Source organism: Schistocerca cancellata, chromosome 2, assembly GCF_023864275.1.
Source record: "Schistocerca cancellata isolate TAMUIC-IGC-003103 chromosome 2, iqSchCanc2.1, whole genome shotgun sequence".
Lineage (NCBI taxonomy): Eukaryota > Metazoa > Arthropoda > Insecta > Orthoptera > Acrididae > Schistocerca > Schistocerca cancellata.
In genome coordinates, this window is record NC_064627.1 from 102,089,474 (window position 1) to 102,109,458 (window position 19,985).

Sequence of the window (19,985 nt, forward strand, 5' to 3'; positions counted from 1 at the left end):
CTTCAACCAGCTGCTCTGAGTACTATCTGTGCATTATAACCTTCCACAAGTGACACTAATTCTGGGACCCTTCCTTGGATGCTCCTGTAGTTCACTAAAATCATATTAAACTTTTCTGTCTCTGATCTGAGAGGACCAAGATTCTCTGAGGTCACTTTGGCTGATTTAACATGCTAATCATGTTTGCTCCCAAGGGAGGGGTTCTCTAACCTAAAAAAACCCCATGTGCACGCCACTCATACTCTGCTATCCTAGTAGCTGCTTCCTGCATGTAGTGCATGCCTGACCTATTAAGGGGAACTCTACAATTCTGCACCCAATAGTGGAGGTGCAGAAATTGACATCTGATAGCGCCATAGAGCCATCTGAGTCTCTGGTTTAGACCTTCCACTCTGCTCCAAACCAGAGGACCACGATCAACCCTGGGTACGATGCCGCAGATAGACAGCTTAGCCTGCATCCCATGTGTGTTGCTAGTTGCCTTCACCAAATCAGCCAGCCACCGAAAGAAGCTGAGGATTGCTTCAGAACCCATGTGGCAGGCATAATTTATGTGACATGTGCCACTACATGCAGCCGGTTCCACCCAGTGCACTCGATAGTTGCTGGCAGGGCCTCCTCCACATCACGGATGAGACCTCTCAGCAAACATACCGAATGCACACTGGAATTATTTCTCGCCTTACCTGCTATCTCCCTGAGGCGCTCCATCACCCACCTAACATTGGAGCTCCCAATGACTAGCATACTCACCCTCTGTACTTGTCTGGACTGGGCAGGAAAGTCTACCACTGGTCCAACAGGAGAGCCATCCTGTGCTGGCTCAGAGTTATCATCAACACTGGGAAGCACCTCTTATCTGTTGCTAAGACATAGGGAGCCAACTTCATGGCCTGCTCCCTCTTTAGCCTTCCACCCAGTGACACGCGAACCCACCACTGTCTGCCACCTCACTGTGGAGTGAGGAGGAAGCAGTCAGATGTTGCATATCGGAAGCCACAGTGACACCAAAGGTGTTACAGGTCTCATCACTGGCGCCCCGAAGTCACCGCAACTTTGAGCATTAGCTAGAAGCTTGTTGACGGTAGCCATCGCAGCTTCCAGCTGTGTACGGACAGGAGCCAACACTCCTTGTGTCTGCTTACAACAAACACAGTCCCTAGCCATATTATACTGTGTATGGAATAAATATGAGGTCTCAAATGGTGCTACTGAGTTTGAAAATATACCAAAGGAGAATAAAGTAACACTAAAAGCTGGTATGCAGATTTCTCACTGAACTCTGAGACCACAAGCTATGAAACAGAAATAAATTTCTCTACATGGAAAATTTACACTAGGAAGCTGCCCTACACAAGGATATTCACAAACTTAGGCAAAAACTGTGATTAATTTTCTAACATCTAGTCTACACAGTAAAATACACACACACTGTTCACTTCTTCGCAGAAGCATGTGAACATAAAATAAAGACTAAATTAAGTTACTGTTTATCACAAAGTGCTGCTGCTGCTGCTCTGCTGTGCATTCTTTTGGCTCGGCAGCTGCCACTAAAAAAGACTGAATATGTTCATATGCCAAAATATTTGGGAAGATTTTTAAAAGTGCTGTGGAAATTAGAATGAGACAGCTGGTACCCCACTTCTTAGTCAGGAATCTTTTAAACAGGAGAATATTCATTATGATAGCATTGTTCCACTGTTGTATAAATGATCCAACTTCACATTGTGTTGAAGTAGAAAAATTTCTGTTTGTTGACAATGCAATATAACAGTCAGATCTGATGGGGAAATTTCAGCACTTGAAAATATAAATAAAACTTTCTTGACAGTTATTAACTGGTTCACTACAAATAGAAATCACTGAACTTAGTAAGACACCATTGGAAAGAAATAATTCTTTGGAGTGAATAATAAATGAAACACAATATTCTAAGTTCTTGGGTGTTTATATTGTAGACAACCTAAGCCAGAGAAAATCATATGTTACAGGTCTTAAATGTCTTTAGTGGTGAAACTTTTGCATTATGTATAGTATCGGAGTTCAGAGGTGGAGATGTGAAATAATTTACTTACTTTGTCTGTTATAATTTACTAATGTATTGTGACATCATATTATGCTCTAACTTGTCACTGAGTGAGAAAGTGCTTGTTGCACACAAAGATTTAATAAAGGTTACATGATGTACACTTCAGAACCTCTTACAGATAGCTCTCTGAACAACCATTCATACAGATGTGAATCTCACAGTACATTTACTCCCTTGCGAAATTCTTTGTCTGCAGTCATTCACAATTCAAAATCAACAGCAACATTCATAAATATAATACTAGAAGGTGAAGTGACTTACTGCTCATCTTACATGGAGTAAGATTCACTGTAAGTTTACTTCCTGGCTCATGCTATGGTGCTCTAACAGTCTCTGTCATCTGTTAGCCAGCTGCCTTGCAGGGAGGTCTGCATGGTTTTTGTTATAGCTCCAGTGGTATTTTTCTTGTAAGACTCCCTGAATACTACCTGTACTGGTCAGTTGGACACCCTGTTTGGTGTACGATGTTACAGCCTCAGGAAACTCTCACATTATGCCTATTAACTCTTGAGATGGAACAGAATGTCATGTGCCTGACATCGATATGCAGTCTTAAAAGATTTTAAAGGAAACTGTTTGGTAAAAAATTTTTATTCTTACACATGTTATGGCTTTGCCCATCAACTCCATACTGAATATTTCGTTAGTGGTCATAGTTACTGTGATATTTCGAGCGTAAGTAAACTACTGCAAAAAATTCAAAAAGTTAGCGTTCAAAAATAAAGGTTATTATGAATTCCCATTTGGTGCAGTTAGGTCATATATTACTACATATGAAATGTAGCTAACATATTGAATTATTACTTCAGCTTGGAAGGATATTGCCATTTGCCTCCAATACTGAGAAAATGGATCATATGTAAAGCACTCCATTCTTATCACATGTGCCAGTGAAAAGTCAGACTGACATGTTCTTAATGTTCTTTGTATCTCATAAACAACTGAGATATGGAAGCAAGATTTTTTCAAAGACAGCACGCAAAAGGGAGAGTATTTTTGACTATGATTAATATTTGAAACTTCCATGTTTACTGCAATATTCAGACAACTACAGATTTTTTTCAGTGAAATACTGTAATTTTAAATACTTGCTATTAAATTCACAAAACACAGACACACTCATCAAATGATAGAGCAGGGAAATGAAAATACTGAGTGAAAATAGTACTTGAGCTCATACTGAAGACTTAAAAAAGGTTGCTGCACTTTATGTGGGAGTGTCCTCATTATACACAAGAATAAAACCATTAGTAATTATTACATTAACAGCACTGTCTGTGATCATGGCATAATTTCCATTACTAACTTAGAAGGTGACATCAAACCTCAGAATAGCAGTTACTAGTGTCCAAGATAACTGAAAAGATTACTAAATGCTACATATTCATAAATGGAGCCTTATTGTGCTTTCTAAATATAACATATTACATAGTCAAAGTTTATTTACATAAAATAGATTAGTGTTTTTTTCAGTGAAATAATGTAATTTTGATTATTTGTTATTAAATTCACGAAACACAGAAGCAGGCACCAAATGATAGTGAAGGGATGTAACAATAGTGGGTGACAATGGTATTTGAACTCATGGCAAACACCAACACAAAAAACTGTAAATGGTACCTACATACTATGAGGACACCTACTGGAAAATTATGTACAAGAAGAAAACTATTAGTAATTGTTACATTAGCAGCTTTGTCTGTAATCATGTATAATTTCTATTAGTAACTTAGGAGGTGACATCAAACCTTAAAATAGTAGTTACTAATGCCCAAGGTAACTGAAGAGATAGCTAAAAGCTATATATTCATAAATGGAGCCTTATTGTGCTTTCTAATTACTACATATTACACTGGAAAGCCAAATAAAGTGGTACACATGCCTAATATCATGTAGAGCTCCCATGAGCATGCAGAAGTGCCGCAATACTATGTGCCATGACTTGACTGATGTCTCAAGTAGTGCTGGAAGGAACTGACACCATGAATCCTGCAGGGCTGTCTATAAATCCATAGTACAATGGGATGGAGGTCTCTTCTCAACAGCTCGTTGGAAGGCATCCCAGATATGCTCAATAATGTTCATTTCTGGTGAGTTTGGTGGCCAGAGGAAGTGTTTAGGATTAGATTAGATTAGATTTACTTTAATTCCAATTGACCTGTAATGAAGAGGTCCTCCAGGATGTCAGAAAAACAATAATACATGACAAATATCATTTTACAACACTCATTTACTAAGATTGCATTAATGCACTGGATTTAAAATTATTAAAAGAAATGTAATTTTTTAAATAAGGTAATAAACATATAATAGAATTACTACAATAATCATTTACAATGAACACTTACTGCACTGAAATAGTGCAGAAGTTAGATTGTACTTTATGTACAGGGTGAAACTAAATTTGCGCACTCGGGCTTTGCAGCGTGACTCCTCGCATGACAGCGATAAAAAAATGTCTCACACAAAATTTTGTCTGATGAGTATACCTTTGTGAAAAAGGATGTTAAAGAGTGGCAATCTGGCAACACTGCAACCACATGTATGGTAACTACCTCTGTCAGCACGAATTAGTTGTGCTGTAAAGCTGATGCAGTGAATAGAGTTTTGGGTTAGTATGCAGGAGGTCGAGGGTTCGATCCTGGGTATGCACACATTTTTTTATTTGCTAATTTTATTCTGACATTTCATACTGTAATATACACCACTTCTTAGGTCACATGTATCATAAATTTACAACATTTTGTAACACTGAATATAACAAATAGGTGGTTAGACAAATAAGAAATAGACAGATGAAACAAATGACCTGTCATAGGACAGAATAACTACAAAAACAATATCAATTTCAAGATGTCATAGATGATAGCACAATAAAGTGATACAACATCTACTTGTCATTTATACTACATGTAATATTAGTGCTCAGATGTCCCACATTAGCTACCAGCAACAATAATAATGCCCATATTAATGACTGCATGACCTTCACAACAGAATATGTTGTCCTCAGAACAACAGATTTCACATGGCAACCTCCCTGCACGTCCAAACATTGCACAACCCGCCAGATCATACAGTTCTGGACCCTTCATAACAAAGCTGCATTCACAGTAACAAGAATAGTATGAAAACGTGCTACAAATTGTTCCACATTCATCGGCAGTGTAGAATACACATGTTCCTTCAGGTGTTCCCACAGGAAGAAATCCTAGGGATTTAGATCAGGTGAATGCAGTGGCCATACAAATGGACCTCCATGTCTGAGCCATTTTGGTGGATATGTTCTGTCCAAATACTCTCACCCATCAATTCCAGAGTGTGGAAGTGCACCATCATGTTGGAACCATATTCTCTGCCAATCATGCAATGGAAACTATTTGTTATGTTCAGCATTACAAAATGTTGTAAATTTAGGATACCATATATAGTTCTTATTGCATGTTTTTGTGCCTGGAAAACTTTAGCTTAGCGTGGTGAATTACCCCAAAAAATCATCCCATGTGACAGTAAGGAATGAAAGTAAGCATAGTATGCCAGCTTCTTCATTTTTATATCCTCTATGTCTGACAGAATTCGAATTGCAAATAGAGATTTGTTTAGATGCTTCAGCAGTTCTGTGGTGTGCTTCTCCCAGTTGAATTTATTATCAAGCTGTAATCCCAAGAATTTAACACTGTCCACTTCTTCTATCTGCTTGTCATTGTATGTTAGGCATGTACTCATGGGACACTCCTTACAAGTTCTGAACTGCGTATAGTGTGTTTTTTCAAAGTTTAGTGACAAAGAATTGGCTAACAACCAGTGATTAATGTCCACAAATATTTTACTAGACGATCGTTGTAAGACTACACATGATCTGCTATTTAATGCAGTGTTTGTATCATTGGCAAACAAAACAAACTTGGCATGTGGTAATGTTACTGATGAAAGGTCATTGATATACACAAGAAAAAGTAAGGGCCCAGAGATGGAACCTTGTGGGACCTGACATGTAATTAGTTCCCAGTTGGATGATGCCTGATAGCTTAATACATGTTTTTATCCTGATAACACCCTTTGTGTCCTGCCAGAGATATAATATTTGAAGCATTTTGCAGCATTTCCTGTTACACCACAATATTCTAAATTACTTAAAAGGATATTGCGATTTACACAGTCAAATGCCTTTGACAGATCACAAAATACACTGCTGGCCATTAAAATTGCTACACCAAGAAGAAATGCAGATGATAAACGGGTATTCATTGGACAAATGTATTATACTAGAACTGACATGTGGTTACATTTTCACGCAATTTGGGTTCACAGATCCTGCGAAATCATTACCCAGAACAACCACCTCTGGCCGTAATAATGGCCTTGATACGCCTGGGCATTGAGTCAAACAGAGCTTGTACAGGTACAGCTGCCCATGCAGCTTCAACACGATACCACAGTTCATCAAGAGTAGTGACTGGCGTATTGTGACAAGCCAGTTGCTTCACCACCACTGACCAGATGTTTTCAGTTGGTGAAAGATCTGGAGAATGTGCTGGCCAGGGCAGCAGTTGAACATTTTCTGTGTCCAGAAAGGACCGTACAGGATCTGCAAGATGCAGTCGTGCATTATCCTGCTGAAATGTAGGGTTTCGCAGGGATCGAATGAAGGTTAGAGCCATGGGTCGTAACACATCTGAAATGTAACGTACACTGTTCAAAGTGCTGTCAATGTGAACAAGAGGTGACCGAGACGTGTAACCAATTGCACCCCATAACATTGTTCCAGGTGATACGCAAGTATGGCAATGACGAATACACGCTTCCAATGTGTGTTCACTGCGATGTTGCCAAACACGGATGCGACCATCATGATGCTGTAAACAGAACCTGGATTCATCTGAAAAAAAAAAAAAAAACTACGTTTTGCTATTTGTGCACCCAGGTTCGTCATTGAGTACACCATCACAGGCATTCCTGTCTGTGATGCAGCACCAAGGGCAACCGCAGCCATGGTCTCTGAGCTGATAGTCCATGCTGCTGCAAACGTCGTCGAACTGTTCATGCAGATGGTTGTTGTCTTGTAAACGTCCCCATCTGTTGACTCAGGGATCAAGACGTGGCTGCACGATCCATTACAGCCATGCTGATAAGATGCCTGTCATCTTGACTGCTAGTGATACGAGGCCATTGGGATCCAGCACGGCATTCCATATTACCCACCTGAACTCACCAATTCCATATTCTGCTAACAGTCATTGGATCTCGATCAAAGCATGCAGCAATGTCGCGATACAATAAACCACAAACGCGATAGGCTACAATCCGACCTTTATAAAAGTCAGAAACGTCATGGTACGCATTTCTTCTCCTTTCACGAGGCATCACAACAATGTTTCACCTGGCAATGCCGGTCAACTACTGTTTGTGTATGAGAAATTGGTTGGAAACTTTCCTCATGTCAGCACGTTGTAGGTATCGCCACCAGCGCCAACCTTGTGTGAATGCTCTGAAAAGCTAATCATTTGCATATCATAACATCTTCTTCCTGTCAGTTAAATTTCACGTCTGTAGCATGTCATCTTTGTGATGTAGCAATTTTAATGGTCAGTAGTGTATACCATTTGTCTGCAAATTTTTTGTCTAATGAATTAAGTACATTTTCACTGTAAGTGTAGATAGCCTTCTCAATATCAGAACCCTTTTGAAATCCGAACTGGAACTTCCACAGTACGTTATTTGTCATAAGATGGTTATTAAGCCAATTGTACATTACCTTTTCTAAAATTTTTGAGAATGCTGGTAAAAGTGAAATTGGGCAGAAATTTGATGCTATTTCTTTACCTCCCTTCTTAAAAGTGGCTTAACTTCAGCATATTTCAACCATTCAGGAAATATTACACTGATAAATGACTGATTACACAGATAGATTAATATGTTACTTAACTCAGAATCACATTCTTTAATTAACTTTGTTGATATTTCATCATACCCACTAGATGTTTTTGATTTTAAAGATGGACATTACTTCCGCTGAGTTAGTGAGGGTCTAATTCATATTACAGAAGTTACTTGAAATGTCTGGTCTGAGGTATCCCATGGCAGCATCTACAGAACCTGACAACTCTGTCTTTTCAGTAACAGCTATAAAATATTTGTTAAAAAATTCTGCGACACTATACACATCTATCACCATTGTATCATTTACTTTTAATACTATTTGCCTCTCTTCATTTCTGGTTCTACTGGTCTGCTCCTTCACTGCATCCCACATCGTCTTCATTTTGTTGTCTGATATGACTTTCTTTTCCTTGTAATATATTCACTTTGCTGTCCATATTACAGTTATTAATATTTTGCAGTATTTTTTGTAATGAGCTATAGCATCAACATCAGAACTGTTTTGGATTGACAGATACAGTTTTCTTTTTGTTTTACATGATACCTCTATTCCTTGAGTAATACATGGCTTCTTTGTAGACTTTGCTCTAACCTTGGTTAGTTTGGGGGAAAAAATGTTCAAATAAGGTAAGCACTTTACTAGCAAAAGTGTTATATTTTTCCATTCATGCCATTCGCACTGTAAACATCACTCCAGTGAATGTCTCTGAGGAGCGTCCTAAAATAATCAATTTTTGGCTTATTGATTACCCTATTGAGTTCAGTTTTAACAGATTTTATATCCTGTTCAGTATTAACATTTAACAGCAGGAACTGCATGTCATGGTCTGAGAGGCCATTAGCTATTGGTTTTGTAATATAATTTTGTTCATTGGACTTTTCTATAAAGATATTATCAATGGCTGTTTGTGAGCAAGTGGCTATCCTAGTGGGGAACTTTACTGTGGGAATTAAGTTGAATGATACTGTTATTAACTCAAATAAATTCTTATTGGGAGAGTCTTTAAGGAAATCTACATTGAAGTCACCAGAAACCACTTTTTCTTTATTTTTGGTTGTTAAATGGGCCAGAAGAATGTTCCTGGAGCCACTCTGTAGCAAGTCTGGATGTGTGTGGTGTCACATTGTCCTGCTGGAATTGCCCAAGTCCATGGGACTGCGCAGTGGACATGGATGGATGCAGGGGATCAGACAAGATGCTTATATACATGTCACCTGTCAAGAGTCGAATCTAGACATACCAGGGGTCCGATGTCACTCAAACTGCACATTCCACGCACCACTACAGAATCTCCACCAGTTTGAACAGTCTGCTGCTGACATACAGGGTACATGGATTCATGAGGTTGTCTTCATGCCCGTACACGTCCATCTGCTCGATACATTTTTAATTGAGACTAATCCGATGAGGCAACATGTTTCCCGTCTCAACAGTCAAATGGCAGTGTTGACAGGCCCAGGCTGGTGTAAAGCTTTGTGTCATGTGTCATAAAGGGTATATGAGTGGGCCTTTAGCTCTGAAAGCCCATATTGATGATGTTTTGTTGAATTGTTTGCATGCTGACACCTGTTGATGGCCCAGCATTGAAATCTGCAGTTTGTGGAAGGGTTGCACTTCTGCCATCTTGAACAATTCTATTGGTCCTGTTCTTGCAGGATCATTTTCTGTCCACAGTGATGTCCGAGATTTGATATTTTAACAGATTCGTGGTGTTCACGGTACACTCATGAAATGGTTTTATGGGAAAATTCCTTCTTCATCACTACCTTTGAGATGCTGTGTCTCATCACTTGTGAATCAACTATAACATCATGTTCAAGTTCACTGTAATCTTGATAACCTGCCATTGTAGCCACAGTAACTGATCAACTGATCTGACAACTGCACCCGACACTTGTAGTCTTATATAGCCATTGTCAACTGCAGCACCATATTTTGCCTGTTTACATATCTATACCTATAGCAGTTTCTTTGTTGCTTCAGTGTATATAGCCAAGGTTTGTGTACATAACATAGATTATCGGTTCTTAAAAATATACCATAAATCAGTAAAGAAACACCTCTGCCATTCTATAATAAACTTCCACTGTAAACTACAATGGACTGGGGAATATCATGACTATGATATTTTTGGTTCCTTTTATTTTCCTCACCTCAACACTTTATTCACTAGCTGATATTCACACACTTTGTGAAACAAACAAATAGGGGAATATGAAAAGTGTAATGTCAATATTGCCATGGTCCTGATATCAAACTAAGGTATGTATTCAGAGCATTTAGAATGTTTGAAATGTGGAATGACAATTCATAAGTTATGAATGAATAGTCTAATATTAATTTTGGGGGGGAAGAGAGAGAGAGAGAGAGAGAGAGAGAGAGAGAGAGAGAGAGAGAGAGAGAGAGAGCATTGTACACAATATTTAACTCTTCATCATACTTCATACCTACATAACTATATGACTGCATCTTTGTAGTAGTTCAATCTTTATAACATTTCCTCTTTATATTAAATTAGGATGGTGTATGAACAAGCTACTGTCACCAAGCAAAGGACTTACATGAAAATAATTTCTATATATGTAGTTTTGTCGTGATCATTCTCAGGGAGGAAATGGTTCTGTGACACTGCACTCAACACCAGTTTTACTAACCAAAGTGGAGTATATCAAGCTGGAATAGTTGCCAATACATCTGTTACAGATTAACCGTAGATGTAGTCACTCAGCACCAAGTTCAAAGCTATAATTCATCTACATAAAAGCAATACCGAATCCAACAATGAGTCTTTACAAGAATGCCAAAATTCTACTTGAATTCACTGCGATATGCAACTAATTGAAAACTAACCAGTAACTAGGGGAACACTTCTTGCCACTGTCTTTTGGTGGGTGATACTATTCAATACACTTCAGTGACCATCGGCATGGCCAAGGTGGTTCACCACTAGTGGTACTTAAAGGGAGTCTTTCACTTACCTGCAGGAGCACCATGGAGAAGCTGTTAACCACACCGTCACTTATTGACATTCATGTGTCTGGCAGACATAAAAGAGGATCAATTATTATTGCTGTTGTTGTTGTTGTTGTTGTTGTTGTGGTCTTCAGTTCTGAGACTGGTTTGATGCAGCTCTCCATGCTATTCTATCCTGTGCTAGCTTCTTCATCTCCCAGTACCTACTGCAGCCTACATCCTTCTGAATCTGCTTAGTGTATTCATCTCTTGGTCTCCCTCTACCATCTCTTGGTCTCCCTCTACAATTTTTACCCTCCACGCTGCCCTCCAATACTAAATTGGTGATCCCTTGATGTCTCAGAACATGTCCTACCAACCGATCCCTTCTTCTAGTCAAGTTGTGCCACATGCTCCTCTTCTCCCCAATTCTATTAAATACTTCCTCATTAGTTATGTGATCTACCCATCTAATCTTCATCATTCTTCTGTAGCACCACATTTCAAAAGCTTATATTCTCCTCTATTTATTGTCCACGTTTCACTTCCATACATGGCTACACTTCATACAAATACTTTCAGAAACGACTTCCTGTCATTTAAATCTATAATCGATGTTAACAATTTTTTCTTCTTCAGAAACGCTCTCCTTGCCATTGCCAGCCTACATTTTATATCCTCTCCACTTCGACCATCATCAGTTATTTTGCTACTCAAATAGCAAAACTCCTTTACTACTTTAAGTGTATCATTTCCTAATCTAATTCCCTCAGCATCACCCAACTTAATTCGACTACATTCCATTATCCTCGTTTTGCTTTTGTTGATGTTCATCCTATACCCTCCTTTCAGGACACTGTCCATTCCATTCAACTGCTCTTCCAAGTCCTTTGCTGCCTCTGACAGAATTACAATGTCATTGGCGAACCTCAAAGTTTTTATTTTTTCTCCATGGATTTTAATACCAACTCCGAACTTTCCTTTTGTTTCCTTTATTGCTTGCTCAATATACAGATTGAATAGCATCGAGGAGAGGATACAACCCTGTCTCACTCCCTTCCCAACCACTGCTTCCCTTTCATACCCCTCGACTCTTATAACTGCCATCTGCTTTCTGTACAAATTATAAATAGCCTTTCTCTCCCAAATTATAAATAGCCTTTCGCTCCCTGTATTTTACCCCTGCCACCTTCAGAATTTGGAAGAGAGTATTTCAGTCAACATTGTCAAAAGCTTTTTATAAGTCTACAAATGCTAGAAATGTAGGTTTGCCTTTCCTTAATCTTTCTTCTAAGATAAGTCCTAGGGTCAGTTTTGCCTCATGTGTTCCAACATTTCTACGGAATCCGAACTGGTCTTCCCTGAGGTCGGCTTCTATCAGTTTTTCCATTTGTCTGTAAAGAATTCGTGTTAGTATTTTGCAGCTGTGACTTATTAAACTGATAGTTCAGTAATTTTCACATCTGTCAATTACTACTAAGGAATCATTGAATAAAACAGTTTTTACATTTGACAAATGTACTTGTTTACCATGAGGTTTCATGTGTAATACCAAATCAAAAAATGGTATGCTTCTTACGTTTTTAAACTTTTCTACGTGGTTGCCTCAGTATGGCTAGTGAAATTTGAAATCTCTTCACATAACCTCTGTTCTTTATTGATTTGACTAACATGTTGCTATAACCAAAAATGGAGGGTTCATAGGAGTAGTAGAAACTTTTTAAATAGCACATAGCTGAGGAAGTTCGTTTCTTCACACATTATACTCTTTAACCATAACATAAAGGAGAAAACACACACACACACACTTCCGTTCTCCTAAAGCAGAAAAAATCTTAGGTGGAAGACTGATTAAACATGGTATTTTTCTTATATTGCTTATCTAAGAACAAATCATTTGTAGATAATGTTGTCAAGCAGAAAGTAGATATGTGTACTATTTCAGATATCTTTGCACTAATTGATTTCATATTTATTCCAGAAATGCCAGAAGGTTTGCTCTCATGATTGATCCTCAAGGTCAGGCAAATAAGTGGGTGAAAAATATGGAGGAACCAAATCGTCTCAGTGTTATTAGATTAAGTAATGCTGATTATGTCAGAGTATTAGAGAATGCTATCAGATTTGGACAGCCAGTAAGAAAAATTTTCACTTCTATTATTATAACTTAATTGTGTGTTGTATACATAATTTATTGCATTGTTTGCTACTTGGCTTCATTGTTTTGTTGCTTGTGGAATTTTATTCCTTGGTTTGTTGCTTGTTCCATGGATATGCTCAGAAATTCATTATGATGTGGAGTGTATCAGTAAACATGTCTGATAATGATATGAATTTTGAAGTGTCATAGAGAAGTGTAAATGTATTAATTTGAGATGGAAAACTCTGGCTTCAAAAGTACTACATCAGATTTTACAGGCAAATACTGGGAAATACAGAATTACTGTTGCCCTTTTGACAACAGCATAAATTCAACAAGACTGACTATATTTAAAAAAACTGTTAAAGGTGGCATCCCACAGCTTCTATGTATGCTTGACATCATCATGCAAAGTTCTGTCATATGTGTTCAAGCAGGTTGCTGTTCTTTGAACTGTGTCACAGACAGAAATTGTGCCAAGAGCTCTTCTACATTCGCAACTAAGTGCTTTGAATATGATTCCATGAGACGATATCATGTGGTGTCAGGTGAGCTCTTCTCCTCTTGCCCAGTGTCTGATGCAGATCCATTGAATTTATAAATTCAGGTTGCTGTAATAATCTAATCATTAAGAGGTACAATCTTATATTAAACCTTTAACGTGAATAGGGAGTAAAGTTGGAATATGTGTTTGTATCTTGAGGCAGTGTAACAGATGACATGCAAATTACCCAGACGATATTCATTCAGTATTCGAAAATGAGAGCAATTATGACTTCCAACAAAGAACTTCAGACCTTTTCTCACTGACTGCCCCTCTCCCTCCCTACACACACACACACACACACACACACACACACACACACACACACACACACACACACAAAACTCTCTCTCTCTCTCTCTCTCTCTCTCTCAAAGTAAAAAATAATGAAAGGAAGTAAGTTTAACACATACCATACTAGATTTTCACTGTTCATGCAATAGATCTTCAGCACTGTGTACCACATTTTAATTTAATACTTCTTTACTACTAACTCTGTTCACAATATACAGGGTGTATCAAAAAGAATCATCCGAAAAAAGAATCATCTTATTTGGTCTATATTTCTGAAACTAGTAAACATACACAACGACTTTTGTTTTTTGATCAACAGGAAACTCAAAAAGTTTTTTTCATGCCTTTTCATAGGTGTTCAGTATGCCCCCCTGAGATGCATGGGTTATGTCAATGTGCCCCATCCTGTTGGTAAATGAAGTTGTTAAAATCAGTCTCCAAATGTGGGAAAAGAAAGTTCTTAAGCATATTGAGATATGTCCTTCCTGTAACAGTGTTCTTGGAAAATAAACATGGATTACACACCTTTTTCCTTGAAACTGCACAAAACACATTAATTTTGGAAAGTCCCTCTCATGTTGTACAATTTCACATGGTTGTTCTGTACCCCATATTCTCACACTATGACAATCCACCTTTCCATTTAAATGGAATGTTGCCTCATCACTAAACATTAAGGGAGGAAGAAAACTGTCACCCTCCATCTTGCCAAGAATGAAATTACAGAACTCCAGATGTTGTTGTTTGTCACCTTCACAGAGAGCTTGCAGTAGCTGAATTTTGTATGGTTTCATGTGTAAAAGTCAATGCAACACAACCCAGTCAGACATCAGAGGCCTGTTGAGCTGTCGAGCTGCATAGCGAATGGATTTCTGCAGACTCCTTGTGAAACTATGGTGGATGCAAACAATGTGTGTGTCAGACACTTGGGATGGCCCGACAATTTGCCTTTACACAAACAACCTCTTTCTCAGAGTTGTTCACGCCATCATCTAATGCTCTGTGCTGTAGAAGGATCCACACCATGCGTAGTATGAAAGTCACGTTAAACACTTATTACTGACCCACACTGCACAAAATGTAGAATACAAAATGCTTTCTGTTGTCCTGATACCATTTTTACTAGAAATGAAATGGGCACAGACTGCTGCTACCTAGTGTGAACCACGTAAAACTTGAGTGTTTGCTCTTTCTAACAGTACATTGTTCATACACATATCTCAAATAACATAACAGTTACGATTTTTTAAAATCAGATGATTCTTTTTGATACACCCTGTATTTTGCAGATAACATGCACATATGGTGATGAATGTATCTGCAAAATTGTGTCATTCTTCAAAACATATCTCAAGAGATATGATGTCATAAACACTGAAATCTGTGAAAAAGTAAATTTTGCACTGGCTAGCCATATATCAATATCAGTGAGAAATAAAACACATTACTGTCACTGACTCAGTATACACTGCAGTGTGCCCAAGCAAAGTACATTAGGCACATCTTATGGGTTACATATACTATTCTCTGTATTGCCATGAAATTGTGACCCATCAGCCAGTTCCATTTAACTCAATCTGCAACTTTTTTGTAGACAGCATCCACATATACCACTGAATGTACATGATGTAACTGCAAAATTTTATTACTATCCAGTACATAGTTCAGGGGGTATGATATCAGAAACACTGACTTACATGAAAACTTACTTTTCTTAAAATGATGTAGTGATTCGAGAATTGCTGTGTAAATTCTAGAACCACTCAGTCTTCTACCATCTTGAACACATGATATTGTGGATGTGAGTATGGGATTGTAGAATCCTACCTATTGTGCATCACATGTTCGTGTGCGCAGGTTTAAAATCAGCTGTGGGGAAATAAAGTAGACGCGGTGATCACACAGTACCAACAAGTACCTGTCAGGCAATCCATAGATGTTTTAGTGCATGTGTAAGGAAGAACCATGGAGTTTATATGCAGCTCTGTGCTTTTTGTGTCATTGACTATTGTTATTAAAACAAGAACAGTTGAAAAAGTACTTTTGTGGACTCTTGACACAACCTTGTTAGAGGCAAGACTCATTTTATGATTCATTTTAAGAAAGGTCATGGACACACAAACAAACACAAACATACACACAAAATTCAAGCTTTCGCAACAAATGGTTGCTTCGTCAGGAAAAAGGGAAGGAGAGGGAAAGACGAAAGGATTTGGGTTTTAAGAGAGAGGGTAAGGAGTCATTCCAGTCCCGGGAGCGGAAATACTTACCTTAGGGGGAAAAAAGGACAGGTATACACTTGCACACACACACACATATCCATCCACACATATACAGGCACAAGCAGACATATACAGAGGCAAAGAGTTTGGGCAGAGATGTCAGTCGAGGCGGAAGTGCAGAGGCAAAGATGTTGTTGAATGACAGGTGAGGTATGAGTGGCGGCAACTTGAAATTAGCGGAGATTGAGGCCTAGTGGATAACGGGAAGAGAGAGGATATATTGAAGAGCAACTTCCCATCTCCGGAGTTTGGATAGGTTGGTGTTAGTGGGAAGTATCCAGATAACCCGGACGGTGTAACACTGTGCCAAGATGTGCTGGCCGTGCACCAAGGCATGTTTAGCCACAGGGTGATCCTCATTACCAACAAACACTGTCTGCCTGTGTCCATTCATGTGAATGGACAGTTTGTTGCTGGTCATTCCCACATAGAATGCGTCACAGTATAGGCAGGTCAGTTGGTAAATCACGTGGGTGCTTTCACACGTGGCTCTGCCTTTGATCGTGTACACCTTCTGGGTTACAGGACTGGAGTAGGTGGTGGTGGGAGGGTGCATGGGACAGGTTTTACACCGGGAGTGGTGTAGGAGGGTAGGGAAGGTGGTCTGGGGATTTCATAGGGATGAACTAAGAGGTTACGAAGGTTAGGTGGATGGCGGAAAGACACTCTTGGTGGAGTGGGGAGGATTTCATGAAGGATGGATCTCATTTCAGGGCAGGATTTGAGGAAGTCACTTTTGTACCAGGTCGGGAGGATAGTTGCGGGATGCAAAAGCTGTTGTCAGGTTGTTGGTGTAATGGTTCAGGGATTCCGGACTGGAGCAGATTCGTTTGCCACGAAGACCTAGGCTGTAGGGAAGGGACCGTTTGATGTGGAATGGGTGGCAGCTGTCATTATGGAGGGACTGTTGCTTGTTGGTGGGTTTGATGTGGATGGACGTGTGAAGCTGGCCATTGGACAGGTGGAGGTCAACATCAAGGAAAGTGGCATGGGATTTGGAGTAGGACCAGGTGAATCTGATGGAACCAAAGGAGTTGAGGTCGGAGAGGAAATTCTGGAGTTCTTCTTCACTGTGAGTCCAGATTATGAAGATGTCATCAATAAATCTGTACCAAACTTTGGGTTGGCAGGCCTGGGTAACCAAGAAGGCTTCCTCTAAGCGACCCATGAATAGGTTGGCGTACGAAGGGGCCATCCTGGTATCCATGGCTGTTCCCTTTAATTGTTGGTATGTCTGGTCTTCAAAAGTGAAGAAGTTGTGGGTCAGGATGAAGCTGGCTAAGGTAATGAGGAAAGAGGTTTTAGGTAGGGTGGCAGGTGATCGGCGTGAAAGGAAGTGCTCCATCGCAGCGAGGCCCTGGACGTGCGGGATATTTATGTATAAGGAAGTGGCATCAATGGTTACAAGGATGGTTCCTGGGGGTAACGGATTGGGTAAGGATTCCAGGCGATCGAGAAAGTGGTTGGTGTCTTTGCTGAAGGATGGGAGACTGCATGTAATGGGTTGAAGGTGTTGAACTACGTAGGCAGAGATATGATCTGTGGGGGCTTGGTAACCAGCTACAATGGGACGGCCGGGATGATTGGGTTTGTGAATTTTAGGAAGAAAGTAGAAGGTAGGGGTGCGGGGTGTCGGTGGGGTCAGGAGGTTGATGGAGTCAGGTGAAAGGTTTTGTAGGGGGCCTAAGGTTCTGAGGATTCCTTGAAGCTCTGCCTGGACATCAGGAATGGGATTACCTTGGCAAACTTTGTATGTGGTGTTGTCTGAAAGCTGATGCAGTCCCTCAGCCACATACTCCCGACGATCAAGTACCACGGTCAAGGAACCCTTGTCCGCCGGAAGAAAGACGATGGACCGGTCATATATATATTTATATATATGACAAATATGTCTGCTTGTGTCTGTATATGTGTGGATGGATATGTGTGTGTGTGCGAGTGTATACCCGTCCTTTTTTCCCCCTAAGGTAAGTCTTTCCGCTCCCGGGACTGGAATGACTCCTTACCCTCTCCCTTAAAACACACATCCTTTCGTCTTTTCCTCTCCTTCCCTCTTTCCTGATGAGGCAACAGTTTGTTGCGAAAGCTTGAATTTTGTGTGTATGTTTGTGTTCGTTTGTGTGTCTGTCGACCTGCCAGCACTTTCATTTGGTAAGTCACATCATCTTTGTTTTTAGGTATATTTTTCCTACGTGGAATGTTTCCTTCTATTATAACTATATATATATATATATATATACACTCCTGGAAATTGAAATAAGAACACCGTGAATTCATTGTCCCAGGAAGGGGAAACTTTATTGACACATTCCTGGGGTCAGATACATCACATGATCACACTGACAGAACCACAGGCACATAGACACAGGCAACAGAGCATGCACAATGTCGGCACTAGTACAGTGTATATCCACCTTTCGCAGCAATGCAGGCAGCTATTCTCCCATGGAGACGATCGTAGAGATGCTGGATGTAGTCCTGTGGAACGGCTTGCCATGCCATTTCCACCTGGTGCCTCAGTTGGACCAGCGTTCGTGCTGGACGTGCAGACCGCGTGAGACAACGCTTCATCCAGTCCCAAACATGCTCAATGGGGGACAGATCCGGAGATCTTGGTGGCCAGGGTAGTTGACTTACACCTTCTAGAGCACGTTGGGTGGCACGGGATACATGTGGACGTGCATTGTCCTGTTGGAACAGCAAGTTCCCTTGCCATTCTAGAAATGGTAGAACGATGGGTTCGATGACGGTTTGGATGTACCGTGCACTATTCAGTGTCCCCTCGACGATCACCAGTGGTGTACGGCCAGTGTAGGAGATCGCTCCCCACACCATGATGCCGGGTGTTGGCCCTGTGTGCCTCGGTCATATGCAGTCCTGGCACCAAGGCAGAAGCGACTCTCATCGCTGAAGACGACACGTCTCCATTCGTCCCTCCATTCACGCCTGTCGTGACACCACTGGAGGCGGGCTGCACGATGTTGGGGCGTGAGCGGAAGATGGCCTAACGGTGTGCGGGACCGTAGCCCAGCTTCATGGAGATGGTTGCGAATGGTCCTCGCCGATACCCCAGGAGCAACAGTGTCCCTAATTTGCTGGGAAGTGGCGGTGCGGTCCCCTACGGCACTGCGTAGGATCCTACGGTCTTGGCGTGCATCCGTGCGTCGCTGCGGTCCGGTCCCAGGTCGACGGGCACGTGCACCTTCCGCCAACCACTGGCGACAACATCGATGTACTGTGGAGACCTCACGCCCCACGTGTTGAGCAATTCGGCGGTACGTCCACCCAGCATCCCGCATGCCCACTAAACGCCCACCCTCAAAGTCCGTCAACTGCACATACGGTTCACGTCCACACTGTCGCGGCATGCTACCAGTGTTAAAGACTGCGATGGAGCTCCGTATGCCACGGCAAACTGGCTTCCACTGACGGCAGCAGTGCACAAATGCTGCGCAGCTAGCGCCATTCGACGGCCAACACCGCAGTTCCTGGTGTGTCCGCTGTGCCGTGCGTGTGATCATTGCTTGTACAGCCCTCTCGCAGTGTCCAGAGCAAGTATGGTGGGTCTGACACACCGGTGTCAATGTGTTCTTTTTCCCATTTCCAGGAGTGTATATATATATATATATCTTCTGGTCTTAAAATCTTTTGTTGTAAAACATGTTCATTTTACACTGACCTCACGCAGAAATGTGCTATTTTTATCCACTTGACATCTTATGCGTGAGGTCAGCATAAAATGTACATGTTTTACAACAGGAGATTTTAAGACCTGAAGATAATAGCATAATCTGTTGAAACCA

General features: G+C 40.5%; 1 protein-coding gene across 1 annotated transcript in view; it reads left to right on the forward strand.

The window, feature by feature from the left end:
• LOC126161364 (dynein axonemal heavy chain 7) overlaps nucleotides 1-19,985 on the forward strand; it is a 1,035,864-nt gene that overhangs the window by 730,246 nt on the left and 285,633 nt on the right. The window contains exon 45 of the mRNA XM_049917134.1: nucleotides 12,904-13,057. Coding sequence (XP_049773091.1) covers nucleotides 12,904-13,057 — 154 coding nt within the window. The remainder of the gene's footprint in view (nucleotides 1-12,903; nucleotides 13,058-19,985) is intronic.